General features: G+C 44.6%; 1 protein-coding gene across 3 annotated transcripts; it reads left to right on the forward strand.

The window, feature by feature from the left end:
* Positions 1-194: 194 nt before the first annotated feature.
* TTLL3 (tubulin tyrosine ligase like 3) lies at positions 195-22,395 on the forward strand. Of its 3 annotated transcripts, none has more exons than XM_090284133.1 (11): positions 195-1,031; positions 1,234-1,325; positions 2,890-3,297; positions 4,331-4,459; positions 5,158-5,272; positions 5,960-6,058; positions 7,322-7,517; positions 10,841-10,989; positions 15,019-15,262; positions 16,321-16,756; positions 21,795-22,395. In XM_090284133.1, the coding sequence occupies exons 1-11, from the start codon at positions 374-376 to the stop codon at positions 22,383-22,385; spliced, it is 3,117 nt and encodes a 1,038-aa protein (XP_090140259.1). In that variant the 5' UTR covers positions 195-373; the 3' UTR covers positions 22,386-22,395. The 3 variants fall into 3 exon arrangements, with proteins under 3 accessions (XP_090140259.1, XP_090140260.1, XP_090140261.1); XM_090284134.1 differs by having other exon boundaries at positions 2,893-3,297; XM_090284135.1 differs by lacking the exon at positions 4,331-4,459.
* Positions 22,396-22,489: the final 94 nt, after the last annotated feature.

Raw genomic sequence — 22,489 nt, forward strand, 5'->3', positions numbered from 1 at the left:
CTCCAGCCACATAGGTTGCCTTTTAGTTCCCCAGAAAGGTGCTTACCCTCCTTAGGGCTGTTGCTGAGACTTGCCTCTCTAGAGTGCTATTCCTCTCCTCTTCCCTAGCTAAATTCTCACCTCCTTTGCAGTCTGTAAGGCTTTGGCTTAAATGTCACCTCTTCAGAGGACTTCTTGATTGCCTTATCCAAAATATGCTCCCTCCCTGGTTTTAGTTCATTGCCCTTCCCATGCTTACAGCTGTTTTATACTTTTGCTGCTTACTTTTTGTTTCCTCTCCATTGGGCTGTGAACTCCATGAGGTCAGGGACCAACCTAGCCCATTGCCTAGCACATGGTCCTCTATAAATAACTGTGGAATTGGAAATGCTGGATGAGGAACCACGACACTGATTACCTGGTAGCCCCGTGCTGTGCTGTGCGCTTCCACCATCAGTGTTATGCTCATCAAGGGTTTGGGGCGGGTGAGATTCAGAGTTCACGTGCTCAGCCAGCCAACCGACTTGAGGGTGGCAAGGAATGGTTACCAAGGCAACAACAAACAGGGGGCGGAGCCTGGGGATGGCTGGCCCAATTAGGGCCTCCGCAGGGCCCTACTCGGAGAGGAGGCGGCACCGGGAGGGGGCGCATGCAGGGTCCTCACGCAGCGCTGCTCCTGAGTTCGGGAGAGCTGAAGGTCTCACATAGAGGATCCGCCACCTGGTACCGCCAGGAGGGTGGCCCCATATGCAGCTGGCTGAGAAAGCCGCAGCCACCCGAGCCACGCACCAGCTCCCTAGTTCCATGGCCCTGGGCACGCCACTCGGTGTTTGGGCCTCCAGAGAGGCTGCTGTGGCCCGGGCCCGCCTCCGTCTGGCCCAGTGGGACCTGCGTAGGTGGCAAACTCCCGGTTCGCAGCTCCGCCTCAGTGCGCAGGCTATGCCACGCCTTCGAGTCGCTCACCCACTGCACTCACACTCAGGGCGCCACGGATCTACGCCCCCTCGGGTCTTCGCAGACCCCGGCCATTGATGATGCCCCTTTGCAGGACGGTGAGACCCTGTGCTGTGTGGTCGGCCCATCCTGGCCTGAGGCGGTGGCTGTGAGGATGGGAAGATTTGGGGTGAAGGGAATGACCGGGAAAAGAGCGATAGAGGGAGGGCATCTGAATGATGGGTAGAGAAGGAGAAAGAGCATGGGCATTGGGGCTAGAAGAGACGCTAAGCCAAGCCCTCAATACTCATCTTTCTGCAGGTTCCCTTGTCCTCTGGCCAGGATTATCCAAGGCGTCTCATCACATGGGCCGGCTCAGAAAAGCCAAGATCTATGTAGAGAGAGCTGTCAAGGTAGGAGGGGACTGGGGGGGTCACATTCTAGAGTGGCTCAGCCTGCCTCCCTGATCTATTTTATTGCATCCTTTAAAAAAACAAAGCCCTTGATCCAACACCTATCTTCAAATACCTCCCTATTTGTGATACCCCATTCACTTAGCAGACTTGTCTGTTTCTTTAGGTGGGATTCACTCTCAGCTCCTACCAATCTTCTGTGCCCTTCATCCCTTTCTTCAGGAGCTACTATAGGCACTTCGCAGGAGCAAAATCCAGCAGTCCCTTTTCTGTCCTAATCTTGGTTATGCCCTCTGTGTCATTCTGCTCTGCTGCCCCACACACCCTTTCCTCTTGGCTGTCTGCTCACTCCTAGTCCCACCGCCCTACCTGCTGGTTTTCAGTTGTCTTTGAAGGTGTCTGGGCCTTTAGTGGTTCCCTGGGTCCCTGCCCACACATGTCTCCTTGGCTGTGAGTCCATTCAATGCACTGTGCCCCTTACGTGCTCTTTCCTGCCCAGCCTGTGCTCTAACCCCACACCGGGTAGATCCAGTGCCTACCTGACCTCTCCATCTGGAGATATCCAACACCATACTCTTGATTTTCCTGCCAAAACCAGTGCTCACTAGTCTCTGGTCTTCCCCATCTCCTGGTTGCTCAAGCCAGAAATCTGATCTTTCTGTTCACTTACCTTTACATCTACTCCCATCAGCAGAACCAGTCATCTTTATTTCTAGAACAAGTCTCAACTCTTATTACTTTCTCCTCTTCTCCATTGTAGCCACCGTCATTCTAGCTATTGTGGTTTCTTTCCTATACAAACCGCAGCAGCCTTCTAACTGACTTCTCTACTTCTATCCTTGTGTCCTCCATCTAGTCTCCATATAGCCACAGTCCAAACTTAGGAAGCCTCCAGCCTTGGCACTTCCTCACTTAGTGCTTCACACTGCTGTTGATATAAAATTCAAAACTGTTCCCAAGGCCTGCAGGGCCTTCCACAGCCTGGCCATGACCTACCTCCTCAGGAGCGCTCCCCTCATTTCCACCCTCACCCTGGTCTCCTTCTAGTTCCTTCAGACTTCTCTCCAGCCTCAAGAGCTTTGCACATGCTTTTCCCTTTGCCTCAACTACCATTTTCCAAACCCTGTAAAATTTGTGGTTCCTTCTCCACTGTCCCTGACTGTGTATGTATTTCTAGTTTCTCTGGATCCCCATTAAGTATCCAGATATCAGACCCAGCCAGTTTGGATTTAAATCCCTACTTTTTCACTTAACCACTGTGTGGCCAAGCTACTCAGCCTTTCTATGCCTTTGTTTCATGACCAATTAAATGGGGATAATAGCATCTGTTAAAAATACATGTTATTTAAAAAATGTTATTTTTAATAATAAACAAATGCCTAGAACATAATAGGGGTTCCATAAATATTAGCTATTATCATTATAATTTTGACTATGCATATTTATTTATCTACTTGTTTATAATCTGTCTCCCCTACTAGAATATAAAAATTTCCTGAAGGCAGAGCCCATAACTGTCTGGTTCATCATTTCCTATATCTGGCACCCTTCTTTCACCTTATAGCAGAAGAAGATCTTTATGATCCAAGGCCGCTACCCAGTAATTCGGCACCTCTTGCGCCAGAGGGGCTGGGTGGAGAAGAAGATGATCCACTCCTCAGGCACCACCCTGATGCCACCCCAGAAGGATCTGGATATCTCAGTAATGGATAATAGCAACACCGCTGAGAATGGTGAGCAGTTTCCTCCATTTCCACAAGCTGCTTCTCCCGAGTCCCTTTTCTCCGGTTCCCACTGTCCTAGGGTTGAGACCTTGGTGTGGGCCTATGGGGCATGGACAGGCACCTCACCAGGCCTGGGCTCTGCATTTGCAGAAGATGAAGATGAGGACAAGGCGTTCCAGCCACCGCAACTGTTTGACTTCGATGATGCACTGGAATTCGATGACCTAGATGGGACACATGCTCTGATGGTGAGGGCCCAAGGGACTGGCAGGCGTCTGCTTAGTTGGAGGGAGAGCACTAAAGTCTAGCTGGATGACCCCAGACAAGTCTTTTCCTTCTCTGAGCCTCAGTTTCCCCATCTACAGTAAAAACTGATTGCTTCCCTAAAGCCTGGGTGGGCCAGCAGAGTGGTGAGAGATACAGAAGGGCTCAGACAAGGCTGGACTGGGATGACAACTTCACTAGGTTGTATCAGAAACTGGCACAAACTTCATACCTGGGAATTCCTCCTTCCAAATAAAAACCCCATAGTTCATCTCCTTTCTCTGCCCTTGGCAAGTGAAGGCTGGAAGCAAGGGCTTAAAACGCTCTGAAAGAGGCTGATATGATGGTGTGGAGGACGTGCATGTTGAGGTAAAGACACTTGGCTTTGAGTCTTGCCACCACCACTTACTAAGTTGAACTGTACCAAGTTGCCATTTTTGCATGTCAGGAAATGTTGAGTATTGGCAGTTTCATAGGGCTCAACCTTGTCAGCCCTTGGACAAGTCACTTACCCTCCCTGTGCCTCAGTTTCCTCATTTGTGAAATGGGAATAACAATAGCACCTGTCTCATAGGGATGCGGTGAGGATTAAATAAATTGACATGAAAGTGCTTAGGACGTGGTCTAGCTCATGGTGTTATTGCTTATTGATAATTCTATCTTTCTGAGTTATAGGAAAAATAGAGTGACATAGAGCCTTTGTCACATGCTATGTGCCCATCAGCTTGAAGTCACTTTTCTGCCACTGAGCAAGTCATTGATGGCCATGGGCCAGAACAAGGTGTGGTACTCAGCTGTGTGGCGTAGTCACTGCCTAGGGGCACTTGGCCACAGGAGGGTGCAAGCCTGCTTGCTCTCAGCTCACCACCTACGTGCCCTGGAGGAATAGCTGTGTAGGCTAGTGGCCACCTTGGAAGCATCTCTCTTTCCATCCACTCACCCTGCTCAGCAGGGCAGGAAGAAGCCTCTTCCAGCCTTGTGCTGCCCACACCAGACTCCCCTGTCTCCTCTCCTCAGTCCCGCATGGTTCGAAATGAGATCCCCTACTTCATCTGGACCACTCGGCGGGATGTGCTGGACTGTCGATTCCTCTCTAAGGATCAAATGATAAACCACTATGCCCGGGCTGGCTCCTTTACCACAAAGGTGGGCTCCCCAGGGGAGGGGACATGGCAGCTTCCACCCCCCAGCCCTGGGGCTAACAACCCAGTTCCCTGCTTTCCTTGTCATTAAGAGAGAGTTCTCAGGAGGGGTTTGGTATATAACTCAGAGGGATTTGGAGTCAGACAGTCCTGGGTTCAAATCCAACCCCTGCGGCATGTCTGGCATGTGTAGACATTGACTAAAATAGACTCCAGGATATAAACGGGATCTGGAGCCAGAACAAACACCAAGTTCAATGACTGAGCAAGAAGGCCCTTACCTCCTGAGCGGAGGATATCTGGCTGATGGATCCATTCTATCTTAACTTAGTTTATTTACAAGTGATTTCACCTCTCTGAGCCTCAATTTCCTTGTGTTTAAATGAGAATGACAGTAAAACTATCTTCTAGGATTGTGGCAAGAATGAAGTCTTTATAACTGGGACCTGCTAGTGTATTTTTTGGTGTGGACTGGGAAGGATTCCTAGAGGAAGGAGGGACAGGGGGTATTCTCAGCAGAGGGACTGTGTGGGCAAACACAGAGATGAATATGAGCGAGTCAGGCCCTGTAAGTGGTCAGAGTCTGTGAGAGTGTCCAGGCAGAGTCTCCCTGAGCTGTCTGGGCATATGCTGAGGGTGGGGAGCCCCTGGAAGGTTCTCGGGGCAAGTCCCACCCTGCCCCCTCAGTGGCTAACTCCATAGGTGGGTCTATGTCTCAATCTCCGGAATTTGCCGTGGTTTGATGAGGCTGATGCTGACTCCTTCTTTCCACGCTGCTATCGCTTGGGGGCTGAAGATGACAGAAAGGCCTTCATAGGTAAGGAGATGCCCCTCCCCAGCCTGGACCCTTCAGCTGAAGGATGAAGGCTTCTCCTTGTGTGCTTGTTGACCCCAGCAGAATTCCTTCTCCATCCCAAATCCTTATCTTTCCCTAATGTGCCTTCCTTAATGAGACTCCTAGCTTGGTCAGCCCAGACCTACAGAAGATCTTAGGTAGTTTAGCTAGTATTCTAGAGCAGGTTCTAAAAGTTGGCGAATGGGCTGAGTTTGGAATTCAGAATGGATTCTAGTCAGATTCCACTGGCTAGATCAGATTCCTAATCTAGAAAACGTTCTAGACTTCAGGCTTCTAAAGCAGAATAGTTTCCAACTCCAGAACATGTTTTAAATTCTGGTCAGAATTTGGGTCCAGAGTAGATACTAGGTTTAAATTAGTCTCCAAAACTAAAGTAGGTTTGGGGCCAAAGTTTGGTTCTCAGGCTAGATGTATCAAAAGTCTATCAGGAACAGAAGAAAGAAATCAGACAATAGGTTTAGGTGAGATTTTGAAGGCAGAATAATAGCCAAGTCAAGTCAGATTCTGGGTCTGGTTCTACATTTGAAAAAGGAGCCAGGTTCTAACTCAGGTTCTACAGTTAGAAGGTAGTCAGGTTCTGGTTCCAGAGCCAGAACATGCATAGAGCCTAGGGGCTGAGCAGAGTATTATTCCCTGCTCCCGGAGCAGAGGACTTCTGGTTGACAGCTGCCCGCAACGTTCTCAAGCTGGTGGTAAAGTCTGAATGGAAGTCATATTCTATCCAGGCAGAAGAGGAAGTGGCCCCAGGTAAGTACTATGTGGTTCCCTCCATCCTCCCACCCCTTTATCCTCCCACATGTCCACCCATCCATTTATTATTCATCCACACATCCAATCTATTTATTATCCACATCCTCCCATCCACCATCCGTTTCCACCAACCCATCTGTACATCTACCCACCCCTCTGCTCTTCCATCCATCTACTCATCTATCCATCTACCTACCTGCTCATCCACACACCCACCAATCTATCATTCACCTACCCATCTATCCATTCATCTCCCCATCTATCCTCACATTGTTGATCTACTCATTCACCTACTTTCTCTCAGAAACACACTTCCTGTTTATCTCTCCACTCCTCCACCTTTCTGCCTATATCCTTCCACAGACCCATCTACCATCTATCCACCTGCTTTTCTATCCTTTTATCCATTACCTGTCTATCCTCCAGCCTATCCACTCATCCATTCTTCTGTCCCAACCACCTACCCACCTGTCTTCCTATCCATTTGTTAATCAATCCACTGCCTCATTCAGCCCTTCCATGGGCCTGGCATGTGGCCAAGCTCTGTAGCGAGGACAGACTATGAGGACAGACTAAGTCCTTTCTGTGGGGACCTCAGGTCTCTGCAGGAGAGGAAGCAGTGAAACTGTGTAGTTTCACATGGCCTGAGGACCCCTTGTGCCTTGTGGAGGCACAGAGAACGCCACATTCCATGTTGGCCCAATCCAGTGCTTGCTCTCCCTCTCTGGACTTAGCTCCTACCTCAAAGCCTCCATGCTATAACCCAGGGGTCTATTAGCCAAGGACTCAGGGACTTAAGGGGTGGCTCTACTGGGAGGTGGGAAATACCTGTCTCTTCCAAAGGAAGACCTCCCCATTGCTTCTTCCTGGATGTGTCAGGTGCAAAGAAGATTGTTGTGTGCCAGGATCAGGGGCCCAAGAGCCTCAGGTATGTCAGAGGCCCCAGAATCAGAGAGGATGCGGGTGTGTCTGAGTCTAAAGGTGCTGAGAGGCCCTGGGGATAGTTAGGGTAGACCCTCAAGTGATTGACAGGTTTTGGGACAGTCGGGGCAAAGGGTCAGCACTAGGGTCTAAGGTGGATTTAGAACAAAGACTCAGGTAAGTGACAGGTACCAGGGAAGTAAGGGGCGCAGGTGTGTGGTGGGCTTCAGGTATATTTAGATGAGTCCTCAGGTAAGTGACAGGCCTTGGAGCCATGGGTGTTGTGGCATGTGTCAGGTTACCTGTCAGATAGTGATAGGCCCCTTCCTACCTCTACAGGAGACAAGCAGCCCAAGATACAGGAGAAAAAGTCAGTGATGGTGTCTCCAGAGTTTGTGGATGAGGCTCTGTGCGCCTGTGAGGAGCACCTTAGCAACCTGGCCCACCTGGACATTGACAGAGACTTGGAGGCCCCGCTGTACCTCAGCCCTGAGGGCTGGTCCCTCTTCCTCCAGCGCTACTACCAAGTGGTCCAGTGAGTACCTCTGAAGCGCTGCATGGGGCATGGGCAGGTGCCCCTTGCTGTAGGGGGCTTCTGTGTTCTGACCTAGCACTCAGTCAGGGATAAACCCCCTCTAGTGCAGCCCCCACCTCCTCTCTAAGCATCTCGCTTTTGTTTGCCCTGTTATTCTCCTGCTCAGAAACTCTCAAGGGCTCCCACAGCCTTCATGATGGGATGCAAACCTTTCTTCCTGGGTCTTGGCATGGCATAGTCACAAAGATCATGGCTTGTGCTATCAGATAGACCTCCATTCATGTCCTAGATTTGCAACTTTCAAGCTCTGTGACCTTGGGAATGCTACTGATCTTTTTTGAGCTTTACTTTTCTCAAATGCAAAATATATTTTTAAAAATTATCTTCCTCAAAGGTAGTATTAGACAGGATAATTTGTATTATGTGCTCAGCACTGACTCAGTATTCACTTAGAAAATAAAGAGTCTATTAAGTCAATTAGATTTTATCCTAGAGGCCAGTGTTTTCCAAAGTGTGTTACATAGGATGCTAGTTCTATAGAACGTAAATCAATTTTGTGAAGAAAAAAAATTAAAAATGGGGCTTTTGTGGTCACTTGTATTTGGAAAACATTGGGTTAAACAAAGTTAGTAACAGGTTTCCTTGGTGTAGGGCTTTTCAGAATTTATTGGTGGTGCATACCTCAGAGAGAGATAAAGTAGGCAAAATAACATTTTTTAAAGTGATTTAAAAAAAAAGATTTTATTTATTAAATTTTAAAGAGAGAGGAAAGGAAGGTGTGTGGTTTCCTCTCACATGTCCCCCACTGGAGACCTGGCCCTCAACCCAGCAATGTGCCGTGACTGGGAATTGAACTAGTGACCATGTGGTTTACAGGCCAGCACTCAATCCACTGAGCCCCAGCCAGGGCAAATAACATTGTGCTTTTTTATAATGTTGATGAGATACTGCTGTAGGAACTTTAGTTTATATCAATTAGCCTATGGTAAAATTGGTTTTGTTATACATTGTTTCACTTAGTTGCAGAACCAGTCTACAATGTTAAGTGAGGACTTACTGCTTCCTGAGGAGTTGTTTTCAGAATACATGTTGGGAAAAAGCTCTTAGCAGAGGAAAGGAGTGTCATGATGAAACTGGACCTGTTGTAGGGAGATACTATTCAGCAGAGGTGTGCAGGGGAGACTGGAGGGAGAGGGCCCTGAAGGCAGAACACTCAGCCTTTCTTGTGTGCCAGGCTCCAGAAATGGCTCGTAGTCCCTGCCCTCAAGGGACACAAAGGTCAAGTGGGGAGACTTGCAGCAAGCCAGGTGGGGTTGCTGAGGGCCTCACTGGGGTGGGCTAATAGAAAAGGATGGAACAGATTCAATATTTTATTTATAGGGGAGACTAAAGAACTAGTAATGAACTTTGAATGAATGACATACAGATAAAACCCACAACGTTGATAATTCATTTGTATCTTTTTTAAATGTCAGAAAATGACCCTGTACTTTCCCCTTAGCTCTCAGAATATGTAAAGCCATTCTTCTTAAACCAAGAATTATCAAGATTAAGTTAGATAGAACATTAAGTGAAAAGGATGTGAGTCCTATTTATTTCTGGGTGTATTTCTAGAGGGCTGTAGGAACCTCTCAAAAGTCAAAATTTCATAAAAGACTGCATTACATGTATGTGTTGATCTGTTCAGTATAGACAGTTAGCACTCATTAATTCATTTAATATTTACTACTATGTTTCTCAATGCCCCTGCCCCCTTACCCCATACGTATCCCCTCCCCTTCCCCTCTGGTAATCACCATGCTTTTGTTTGTGTTTTCTCAACTTTTAAAAACAAATCCATGACTCAGCAGCCAGGCTTTTTACCAAGGTTGACTTTCCACAAGCATACTGTGGTTTTTTCTTTTTGTTAAATATAAAATCATATTGTCATGCTGAACATACTTTTTCAAATTACTACATGTGCCCCTGCCATCCCCATGTGACACTTTTCTGGCCCACATCACAGATTTACGGAGCACATTCTTTGTGCTATGGACCGTGGAAAAGTTTCCAGCAAACCATCTGGAAATGGAAGGGTCAGGACATAGGTGTGAATAAGAGATCCTGCTATGCCCCTTCCGGTCTGGCTGTCCTTGTTCCTGGCACTGCCTCGGTGGTTGCTGCTGCCTTCTTATTACAGGAGAGATAAGTTCTCCATGGCTGTAGACATTCAAGAGGCTAAGATGTTAAAGAGAAGTTAGCATGTAGTGGCAGCTTCCTTCCTGCTCAGTCAGAAGAGAAGAAATAGGAGAGTTTGGATGAGGCAGCCATCTGGGCTATTTTGTGACTTGGTTTAATTCAGGACATTTTGTGTCCTGTAAGGAACAGGGCCTCTCTTTGTCCATGAACCTCAATCTGAACAGACCAGTTGTGGAGGCAAGCTCCTGCCAGAGTACTTGTTTATTCAACCATTCATTCATTTAACAAACTTTTAGGGAGCGCCAAATAAGTGACAGATGCACTGCTTGGGGATGGGAATACAACAAAGAATAACAGCTATAAAAATGTTTCTGCTCTTATGGAGCTTATATTCCAGTGAGGGGAGACAGTAACCAAATAAGTGGTGTCAAGTGGTAGATCATACGAAGAGAAAAGAAATAAAGCAAGATGTATGATACAGATATGCTTGAAAAGAATTAGACTAGGAAGGGATTCAGCTATGAACCAGTGTTAGGTCCAGATTAGAAGGGGAATGAACCCCCACAACACACCTGAAGGTGAAAGAATCATGCAGGATGGAGTTTATGTCTTGATTCAGCCATTTAACTCTGTGTGGTGTTGGGCAAGTCTCTTAACTCTCCAGGCTTCAGTTTACACTGCTCTAAAATGGGACCAGTAATACCTTCCTGGCTGGGCTACAGAAAGGATTAGTGATAATATATGTAAAGCCCTTGGCACAAAGCCTGGCACGTAGTGGTGCCTCACCATTAGATGTGGTATGATTAATTCTGCCAAAGGCAATTTTAAAGTAATGGAAAGGGAAGTGGCAGAAAGTGGAGTGTTGGAGTGGGTTGGGGGTGTAATAAATGGCATTTTCCATCCTCTCCAATTCCAGCAGTCTGGGATGGTACCACTGGGCAGATTAGAATTTGGGGGAAAGCTTGAGGGTGGGTATGGAGGTTTGGGAGAGACCTGTCTAGATCATTAGGGAGGGGAGGGCACCACTAAGACTGGTAGGACGATGGCCAGGGGGCTTGTGTCTCCCTTTGCCGTGTCTCCCTTTGCCTTGTCTGCCAGGCTGTCCCCAGGCCCCGCCCCGCCCAAGACCCATCATCTCCCCACAGCGAGGGGGCAGAACTCAGGCACCTTGATGCTCAGGTCCAGCGCTGTGAGGACATCCTGCGGCAGCTTCGGGCCGTGGTGCCCCAGATGGACATGGAAGGAGATCGCAACATCTGGATTGTGAAGCCGGGAGCCAAGTCCCGTGGCCGAGGTGGGTGTCAGCCCCTGCTTCCTGCACCAGCACCCTACAGCCTCCTTCCCCAACTAGATAGGCCAGGGCTGTCAATAGTGCAAGCTCTATTGGAGCCAAACTGCCTGGATTTGAATCCCAGCTCTGCTATCAATATGCCTTGTGACCTTGAGAAAGTTATATCACCTCTCTGAACCTCAGTTCCCTCATCTATGAGAAAAGACAATACTTCCTACAAGGTGAAAATTACAAGAGGCAGTGTGTCTAAAGCTCAGCATGGTGCCAGGCAGAGTAATCATCCCCTAAATGCTGGCTGCTGTGATGATGCCAGCTTCTCCTCTGCTGCCCTCAGAGTCAGGTTGATGTTTTAGGTAGGTCTGGTGATACTCATGTACAGGTGCTTGTCATCTAAGCCTCTTGGATCTGACTAGTGCATCCTGTGAGGTACGTATAACATAGCGGTTAAGTGTATGGATACTGGGAGCCACACTGCCTGGGTTCAAACCCAAGCTCTGCCCACTACTATTTGTAAAACCTTGGGCTGGTTAGTTAACCTCTCATGCCTCATTTTCATCATTGGTAAAATGAAGTCAATAAATACATAGCTAGAGGATTAGATGAGTATGATATATCTAAAATACTTGGATCCTATGCTTTTACATAGTAACTGTTATATAAATGCTATTATTATTAGTTCCTATTCTGGCTGCTCAGCCCAATGTGAATGGAATCTGAACAGGAGAGCCAGCAAGCTGGGGTGGTGCCTTAGCTCAGCCTTTAAAAACTGGTTAAGGACTTCTTTTTTTTTTTTTTTTATAGATAAAATATATATTTATTTTGAAAAGTATAGCATAAGCCTCTTCAGGAAAATTACAGAAAACAGAGTAAAGACATTTGTTATTAAAAATGATTTGAGATAAATTTTTAAAAATATGTGCTTGTTAGGTTTTTTCATAAAAGTTTAGAAATTTATAATACTCGAAATAATGCTCTTACCATAATCTAGGGAAGTAGACAATTAAGTAATTAAGTCCTATGAAGTTTAAGTTATTGGTTACAATTTCACTGCTTCTGAAAGATTTCAAAGACTCCCAATATTTTTAAGTAAATTTTAAAATTATCAAATAGTTTTAAATGTCCTGTCCTTTATGAACTGATTCTTACTTAGTTCTCCAACCTAATCTTTGACCAACTCTCAATATGCTCCATTAATACTGATATTTTTTAATTTAAATTTTATTTTATTTATTTATTATTTTTTTTTATTTTTGGTTTTTCAATTACAGTTGTCCCCTTTTCCCCCAATTTCTCTCCCCCACCCAGCCCACCCCCTCTCCCACAATCATATCCCTCCCCGTTGTCCATGTCCATGAGTCATTTATACCGGTTCTTTGACTAATCCCTTCCCTTACTTATCCCCCTTCTTTCCCTCTCCCCTCCCCCCTATTGACTGCTATTCTGCTCTTTGTTCTATTTAGTTCCTTTGTTTGTGTTGTTAAGGACTTCTGAGATGTAGAAAACAGATTTTTGGCAGATCCCTCCAAATACTGCCCTTGGATGTATTTGTTCATGTCTAAGTGAAGCTGTTACAGCTCCAGATGCTGTGGGAAGCTCTCTTGGGAATGTCACTTCAAAACCGACAGTGTGGTCTTTCTTTTTCTGCCATATCTTGGAAATAGTTTTGTTTTTTCCAAGTATGAAAATATGTGTTTATTATATTTTAAAAAATTAGACAATGCAGGAAAGTAGAAAGAAGAAAGCAAAAGCCACCCTTGATTTCACTGAAATAACCTTTCAGTGTGTTTCTTTCCACACTTCCTTCTATGCATTTGCGGGGAAAGAGATTTATTTTATTTTAGTGTAGTTTAGTTTAAATAAAAACATACTATTCTGTAGTCTCCTTTATTATATCTTTCAATATCAATTAGTACTACTTATTTATTCTTGGCATATTTCTTTTTCTTTAACAGTAGATCTTGGAGATCACCCTATTTCAGTACATTTAAACCTGCTTTTTATTTCTTTCTGTTTTTAGCTTATTGGGTTTTTTAAAGTTTTTTAATTGTATTTTTTCATTACCATTTATCCCTCTTATACACCCCTCCCCCCACAGTCACCACTGCTGTCCATGTCCATGTATTTTTACCTTTTTGTTATGGACACTTTTAAAATACATAAACTAGCAAGAGTAGCACAATGAATCTCCATGTACCTAGCACCAAATTAAAAATTTTTCTCTCCGTTTTTAGAAAAACTTAATTTGTATACATATATATATTTGTATACATATATATACGTATATATATAATATATCTCATTGAAAAGGGTACACATTGTGAGTATACAAGTCAATGAATTGTCACAGTTGAGGAAACAGCACCCAGATCATGAAATAAAACATTACCTGTGCCCTAGAAGGCCCTGCCCATACTTCCTTCTAGTCTGTACCTCCCCTCCCCACAATGGTGATCCCTATTCTGATTTATAATACCACAGATTAATGTTGCCTGTTTGTATATTTTATATAAAAGTATAGTATGTACTCTTACCTCATTCTCTTTTACAGCTGCATAGTCTAATCTTGTTTAGATGTACTGTTGTGGACTTACCTAATCCTTTTCTGGTGGGTATTTAGATGGCTGCCAGTTTTTTCCCTATTTCTTTGTTTATTGATTGATAGCTACTATAAATAACCCTAATGAACACTCTGTGCAGAGACCTATGGTCTTTCCACTTATTTCCTTAGGATAAATTACTAGAAATGAAATTGCCGTGTTGGTCAAAGAGCATGAACAATCTCAATCTTTTTTACACAAGCAATAGTGTTTTTGGGAATCTTGGTGATCAGTCTGGCTGTTGAGAAAGGATCTGTCTTGGGAAGAGCCACAAATTATTCTGTGCCATTGGCAGGAGATCAGGCTGTTTTGGGACCAATGAAGGAATGAGTTTGCTTTGTGAGTGTGTATGTATGTGATTTGCAATGAGATTCTGATATTTATCGGCAGTAAAATGATGCTTTATAAGCATAGATACTTAATGTCATTAGTTAAAAAAAGAGAGAAAATTATATGATGCCATTTTCTATCAAGGAGAATGGCAAAAATAATCAACAGTGTTGGGTAGGATGTGGGCAAACACAATCTCATTTGCTGTTGCTGGGAGTGCAGATTGGTGTAAAATGGAAAAATGCACATACCTTGGAGCCAGCAAATCTATAGCTAGAAATTTATTCTACAGGTGACTAATAATAATGGTATGAGTTAACATTTACTGAATGCTCACCATGTGCACTATTCTAAATCTTGAACATGTTTAAATATATAGAATCCTATGAAACTGAGGCATATATAGATTCTCCCACAACCTGGAAGAATGTCCATAGGGCCTCGAAGCCACAGCTGGCTGCCTCTGGGGAAGGAGACATTTTCTTCATTATATGCCCTTTTTTATTGTCTGCTTTTTGTTTCTCATTTTATATTCTGTTAATTATATCAAAAAACAAATAAAAGTCATATATGTACATAGCTTTTTAAAAATCCAAGTGCTGTTTGAATTTTTATTCATCTATATATTCCTTTTCAATCAAACAAAACTGGCTAATTTTAAAAAATGTTTTTTTATTTTAAATGTTTTACTTATTTACTTTTAGAGAGAGGGGAAGGGAGGGGGAGAGAGGGAGAGAAACATCAATTGGATGCCTCCCAACTGGGGACCTGGCCTACAACCCAGGCATGTGTCCTGACCAGGAATCAAACCAGTGACCTTTGTAAGCAAGCACTGAGTCCACTAAGCCACACCAGCCAGGGAAAAACTGAGTCCACTAAGCCACACCAGCCAGGGAAAAACTGGTTAATTTTTAAAAATTTAAATCTTTAGCAGATTTTCAGCTTTCCCAAAGGCAACAGACTTTTGATTGAGGAAGGCAGCCTTAGCCACTTGGCCCTATCATTTCTGTTGGGATAAGAGCTTACTGGTGAGCTGTCCATGGTCCCCGGCTCTTCTCCTAGCCTGAGCCTGCCCTGGTCCCTGATTACCCCACTTCCCCCTTAGGTATCATATGCATGGACCACCTGGAGGAGATGCTGAAAATGGTGGACAGCAACCCCATAATGATGAAGGATGGCAAGTGGGTGGTGCAGAAGTACATCGAGCGGCCCCTGCTCATCTTTGGCACCAAGTTTGACCTGAGACAGTGGTTCCTGGTGACTGACTGGAACCCACTTACTGTGTGGTTCTATCGTGACAGCTACATCCGCTTTTCCACACAGCCCTTCACCCTGAAGAACCTGGACAAGTGAGCCCCACTACTTACCTCCCATGAGTTCCCATTCTAGTTGGGGAGCTGGCAAAGAACAGGCTATTCCAGTGCACTGTTGGGCTCCACACACAGACTACAGGCAGGCCAGCCCTCCATCCGTCCCACCATCCTTCCATCCATCAATAACTACTGAGTGTGTACCTTGTGCCATTCCCTATTCTAGGCACTTGGCTCACAGCAGTGAACAAAACAAAAGCCCAAAAGCCCAGCTCTCACGAGTTCACAGTCTAGCAGGGAGAAAGAGAGAAGCAATGAACATAATAAGTAAAATCATCTAATAGGCTAAAAGGCAATATAAAAAAAATGGAGAGCATGGTAAAGCAGGGGAGGTCAGGAGAAATTCTAGAAGAGAGAGGCAAGTTGCATCATTAGCTTGTAGGGTGAGAGAAAGCTTTGTTGAGTCCTGGGTTCAAGTTCCATATCTGCAGCTTTGAGCTATGTGACTTCTGTCAAGTGAAAACCTACTTAAGCTTAAGTTTCCACATCTGAAGAATGGAAACTAGTATGAAACTCATAATTATAGCTGTCAGCTATAGTGCTTGGCATGTGACAGGTGCTAAGCATATCATGCATATTAGTCACTCAAGAAAGCCCAGTGAAGTGGGCACCATACCCTCATTTTATAGGTGTGAAAAGAGCACTTGGATTAAATGACTTGCCTAAGATCTCGCAACTAGTCAGTATTGAAGACAGGATTCGAGTACATGTCTTTTCGACTATAGGGCCTATGCACTTACCCATCTTCCTATCTTCCAGGCACTGGGAGGGTTAACTGACACTATGCCCAAAGCACCCAATACTATGTTCTCCATAGTTAGTGCCCTCAGAAGAGATTCTGAGAAAAAAGAATGGTTCTGGCTCTAGAAGAATGTTATGAGCCCCAGGCCTTTGTCCTTGTCCTCCCCAGCGGGGCCCATCTCAAGTCGAATGGTCCACAGTGGCCAAGGGCTGGGTCCAGGCTTTGCCTGCCCTCCCCAGGTGTGGGTTGGAGGGGCAAAGGGGCCCAGGCCTCAGCTTTCTGCTCTCTGCCCCAGCTCGGTGCACCTGTGCAACAACTCCATCCAGAAGCACCTGGAGAATTCATGCCATCGGCACCCACTGCTGCCCTCAGACAACATGTGGTCAAGTCAGAAGTTCCAGGTCCACCTACAGGACATGGGGGCCCCAAATGCTTGGTCCACTGTCATTGTGCCTGGCATGAAGGCTGCAGTGATCCATGCTTTGCAGACCTCCCAGGACACTGTGCGGGGTCGGAAGGCTAGCTTTGAGCTCTATGGTGCTGACTTTGTGTTTGGCGAAGACTTCCAGCCCTGGCTGATTGAGATCAATGCCAGCCCCACCATGGCACCCTCCACGTCTGTCACTGCCCGGCTCTGTGCTGGTGTGCAAGCCGACACTCTGCGCGTGGTCATTGACTGGCGGCTGGACAGAAACTGTGACACGGGAGCATTTGAACTAATCTACAAACAGGTGAGTTGGCTGGGTCCAGGCAAGCCCCAGGGAGTCTTCCCCCTTCTAGGCTGCCCCATGGTGAAGTACAGGGCACTGCAATCAGACAGACCCAGTTCAATTCCTGGTCCTGCCACAGTGACTTAGTTACAGCTGTTTCCTTATCTGTAAAATGGAGATGCCCCTACCATTTTTCTCATGCGGTTTTGGAGGATGAAATGAATCAATTTGTGTGGGTAATATTTCTAGAGAGGCGTATAGCATAGTATTCCTGAACCTCCCTGTGTTCATATCTCTGCTCAATAACTACAAGCTGTGTGACTTTGAACAGCTTTCTAAGCTCTAGGAGGACAGGGGTCTTTTCCTCATCTGTAAAGCACAAATGAAAATAGGACCGCCCTTGCTGGTGTGGCTCAATAGATTGAGTTCCCGCCTGCAAACCAGAAGGTCGCTGGTTTGAGTCCCGGTCAGGGTACCTGCCTGGATTGCAGGCCAGGTCCCCGGTTGGGGGTGTGCTAGAGGCAACCACACATCGATGTTTCTCTCCCTCTCTTTCTCCCTCCCCACCCCCTCTAAAAATAAATAACAATTTTAAAAAAGAAAAGAAAATAGTACCTACCTCATAAGGTTGTGACAATTAAATGAATTGAAAGCACATTAGAACAGTGCCTGGCACATAGCAAATGCTACAGAGGTTTTAGCTATTTTTGTTATTACCTAATAAGGTTGTTAGGCATTTCATGATAAATGGCATCACTATAAAGTGCTTGGATATATAATAAGAGTAAGTTAGTGGAAGCCACTGTTGTTATTATAGACACTCTCACCCAAAAAGGAGAGGCTGGGTGGGAAGTACAAAAGAATCTTTGTTCCATAGAAATTCTGAATTCCAGCCTTAGCATATATTTCTAGTTTTGCTATTAGGATCCACTGTTACTTCCCAGGAGTTCTCCATGGCTGTTGCTTCCATCCATTGGGATCTCAGTTCAGCCCTGAATCATCCTTCCTTTTCCTGAACATTCTCAATAGTTCTTAGTCTACTACCTGCTCATAGAAATTTGGGGGTCTAAAAGTCTCTTTCATTTCGTATTGCATCTGTCCCTTCTAGTCCAAGTTGATATTTTTAAAAGCCTTGTGTGTCCCTTAAATATCAATTTATAATGCAGTCTATTATACAAAAGCCACATCCACAAATCTAAGAACTTTTCTCTCTTCTTTTCTTTGAGGCTGCTGTAGCACAAGAGCCCTCAAAATTATAAAAGCCCCGCTGTTAGCAGACCTCGCTGATAACTCAAAATGCATTAGAGACCAAAACATAAGCCTTACAGGTATACCCTTGGGATGCTTAAAAGATTTGTAGCTACTTTAATGAACCTATCAGGCATGACTTAGATCTGTCTGAAATTTTGTTGTAGTTTTTAAAAATGGAGATGTAACTGACATATATTAATTTCAGGTTTACAATATAATGATTTGATATGTGTCTATATTGTGAAATGATCACGACAATAAAGTCTAGTTAACATACATCACCACATGTAGTTAACAAATTTTTTTCTTATGATGAGAGCTTTTAAGATCTATTGTCTTTGCAACTTTTAAATATACAACATGGTATTTTTAACTATAATCACCATGCTTTACATTATATCTCCAGGACTTATTTTATAACTGGAAGTTTAAACATTTTGACTACCTTCATACATTTCATTCACCTCTCATCCTCCCACCTCTGGCAACCACTAATCTGTTCTCTGTGAGTTCAGTTTTTTTGTTTGATTCTTTTTAAGTATTTTATTTATTAATTTTTAGAGAGAGGGAAAGGAAAGGAGAAATAGAGGGAGAGAAACATCGATGTATGAGAGAAACATAGATTGGTTGTTTCCCACATGCCCCCAACTGGAGACCAGGCCCGCAACCCAGGTATGTGCCCTCACTGGGAATCAAACCAGTGATCCTTTAGCTCGCAGGCCAGTACTTGATCCACTGAGCCACACCAGCCAGGGCTGATTTTTTTAAGATCCCACATATAAGTGAGATCATATGGCATTTGTCTTTCTCCGTCTGACTTATTTTAGTGTAAAGCCCTCAAGGTCCATCCATGTTGTTGCAAATGACAAGATTTCCTTGTTTTTGTAACTGAATAATATTCTATTGTATATATATATATATATATATACACCACATTTTCATTATCCATTTATCTGTTGATGGACACTAAAGTTGTTTCCATGTTTTGGTTTTGTAAATAATGCTGCCATGAACACGAGAGTGCATAAATTTTTTCGGTTGGCATTTTTGCTTCCTTTGAATAAATACTCATAAAAATTAAATTTACTGGATCATATGGTAGTCCTATTTTTAATTTTTTGAGGAACCTACATACTGTTTTCCATAGTGGTGACTGCACCAATTTATATGCCCAAGAGCAGTGCACAGGGGTTTCCTTTTCTCCACATCCTCACCAACACTTGTTATTTGTCTTTTTGATGATAGTCATTCTTACAGGTGTGAACTGATATCTCATTGTGGTGTTGATTTGCATTTCCTTGATGATTAGTGATGTTAAGCACCTTTTCATGTACCTGTTGGCCATCGGTAGGTCTTCTATGGAAAAATGCCTGTTTAGATCCTTTCCCCATTCTTAATCAGGCTGTTTTTGCTAATGAGTTGTATGAGTTATTTATATATTTTTAAATAGATTTTTAAAGATTTTATTTATTTATTTTTAGAGAGGGGGGAAGGGAGTGATAAAGAGAGGGAGAGAAACATCAATGTGTGGTTGCCTTTTATGTGCCCCCAACTGGGGGCCTGGCTCGCAACCCAGGCATGTGCCCTGAGCAGGAAATCAAACCAGCGACCCTTTGGTTCACAGGCCCAGCACTCAATCCACCGAGCCACACCAGCCAGGGCTCTTTATATATATTGAATATTAATTTCTTACCAGATATATGATTTGCAAATATTCACTCCCATCCAATTGGCCTTTTCGTTTGCTGTGCAGAAGCTTTATAGCTTATTGTAGTCCCACTTGTTTACTTTTGCTTTTGTTTCCTTTGCTTTTAGTGTCAAATCCAAAAAATCATTGCCAAGACCAACATCAAGGAGTACATATTTTCTCTAGGAATTCTAGGTTTCAGGTCTTATGTTCAAGTCTTTAATCCATTTTGAATTGATTTTTGTGTATGGTGTAAGCTAGGGGTCCAGTTTCAGTCTTTTGTCTGTGGCTGTCCCAATTTCCCAAAACCATTTATTGAAGAGACTGTCCTTTCCCCATTCTTGTACCTCCTTTGTCATAAATTAATTGTGTGGGGTTATTTCTGGGCTTTCCGTTCTGTTCCATTGATCCATGTGTCTATTTCTATTCCAATATAATATACTGTTTTGATTACTACAGCTTTGTAATATGGTTTTAAACCAGGAAGCATGATGCCTGCAGCTTTGTTCTTCCTTCTCAAGATTGCTTTGGCTAATTAGGTCTTCTGTGGTTCCATACAAATTTTAGGATTGTTTTTTCTATTTCTGTGAAAAATGCCATTGGTATTTTGATAGGGATTGCACTGAATCTGTAGATTACTTTGGGTTGTATGGACACTTTAACAATGTTAATTATTCCAATCCCATGAACACAAAATATCTTTCCATTTGTTTGTGTCTTCAATTTCTTTGATCAGTTTTCAGTATAGAAGTCTTTCACCTTCTAGGTTAAATTTATTCCTAGGTATTCTTTTTGATGTTCTTTGATTTCTTTTAATCCAGAACACCCTCCTGCTTTTTGCCCCCATAGTTTGGATCTTTTGAAGGGATCAGGCTGATTGTTCTGTAGAACTGTCCCACATTCTGGACTTATCTGATTGTTTCCTTGGGTTGGTTTTGAACTGTTCTTCTGTTATCTGAATGTCTTGTAAACTAGAAGTTAAGTCAAAAAGCTTGATGAGGTTTAGTTTAACACTTTTGGCAAGACACTGTGAGAGGTGATGCTGGATACCTCATACAGTAGCACAAGGCACACTGTCAGAGCATCTCACAATTAGTGATGCTAAGTCTGACCATGGAGTTAAGGTGGTGACTACCAGATCTCTCCATTGTAAGATGTATCCTCCCCTTTGCAAGGATCAGTTACTTTGTAAGGTGATACGTTGGCCCTATGCAAATGACACATTTTCATGTCATCCTTTTCACCTACTTGTTTTGATATACAGTTTAATTCTTGCTTTTTGTATCAGTTACAAAATGGTAAGTTTCTGATTCTCTCTTTCCTTCTGCATTTATTAGCTGAGATTCTTCTGTAAAGATGAGCTTTTCCTCATCAATTGAGCTTTTCGGGAGCTCTGATATCTGGATTTTTAACAAGCTCCAAATGACCCTGTTTAGATAGATTCTAATCAGCATCCTTTGATGACACAGAAAACACCTCAGACTAGCTCTGGATGAAAAAAAAAAGGGTTCTTAGCAAAACACAGGGAGCTCTCCTGGAGCCCAGCTGCAGGAAGTACAGCTTGGTGTTATAGGAACTGAAATTCCACAAGAGTAATTTCTCTGCCTCCCTCTGCATATTTGCTACTTCATCCCCTCCACACAATGCCCTCCTTAAAGCTCTGTTTCTGCTTGCACAAACTTGGGTTCATGTGAGGCTCTAGGCAGGTTCTAACCCTCTTCTCTGGGTGTCATAACTCAGAGTCTCTCTGTAGAGAATCCAGCTGCACTTAGGAAGCTTTCCATCAGCAGTGGCCTGTGGAATAGAGCCACACATGTTCCAGCAAGGGCCAGGGAAGCTTAGGAGGGCAAGGGGGCAGAGAGGTGCTGGGCGGTGTGGCTGAGGCTCCCCGACTCCTCTGGTTACTAATCCAAGGGTTCGGTGACTCTCTAGGGACGATTCGGGTCTCCAGGGCCAGACTCCTTAGAGGACAGAGGTAGGCTTCCCATTTCTCAGCCCAGAAATGCCTCCTGACTAGGAGCCCCAGCAACTAATTCTATTCATCTCTGCCCTGAGTCCTTCTGGGCCTGGGATTCTAGCAGCACTGTCTGAGCCGGCCTTATCTTCTCTTCTTCCTCATAGCCCGCTGTGGAGGTGCCCCAGTATGTGGGTATCCGGCTTCTAGTAGAGGGTTCCACCATCAAGAAGCCCTTGGCGATGTGTCACCAGCAGACAGGGCTCCGCGCAGCGCTTCCTCACCTGCCGACCCAGAGAGACTCTGGGGAAGGCAAGGACTCAGGTGCCTTTATCCACATGTCAGCTCCTAGGAAAGTTCCTGGGGCTGGGAGCCTGGGGCACACCGAGAACCCAGACTCCACTGCCACCACATTGACTGCCAGAAAGGGGAAAAAAGGCAAGGCAAAAAGTGCTGTAGCCCTGGCCCACCCCAATGTCCAGAAGTCGGACCCACCCAGCACAAGGATGGGCTGCATTTTCCCCAGGACCTTTGCTAGTGGGGATAGGCAGCCCCACCCCTTGAACAGATTGCCATTGAGTCTGAAGAAGCCCCGGGCCCTGGGTAAGACCGTTCTGCCAAAACACCCCAGGACCCCAAGGCAATTTCTTCCTGCTCTGCAAGCCCCTCCTAACTACCTGAATTTGTCCCCTACCCACAGCCCCACCAAAGACCTACCAGTAGCAAGTAAAAGTCACCACTTACAAAGTATTTCTTAAAAATACACAACCGAGTATTGGCCCCTCCCTCCAAAAGAGTCATCCTGAGAGGCAGTTACTTCCAAGATGTCAGGACTCAATCCCAGGTAGATCTCTCTCCAGAG

This window comes from Furipterus horrens, unplaced genomic scaffold, assembly GCF_987537825.1.
Source record: "Furipterus horrens unplaced genomic scaffold, mFurHor1.1.pri manual_scaffold_7, whole genome shotgun sequence".
Classification (NCBI taxonomy): domain Eukaryota; kingdom Metazoa; phylum Chordata; class Mammalia; order Chiroptera; family Furipteridae; genus Furipterus; species Furipterus horrens.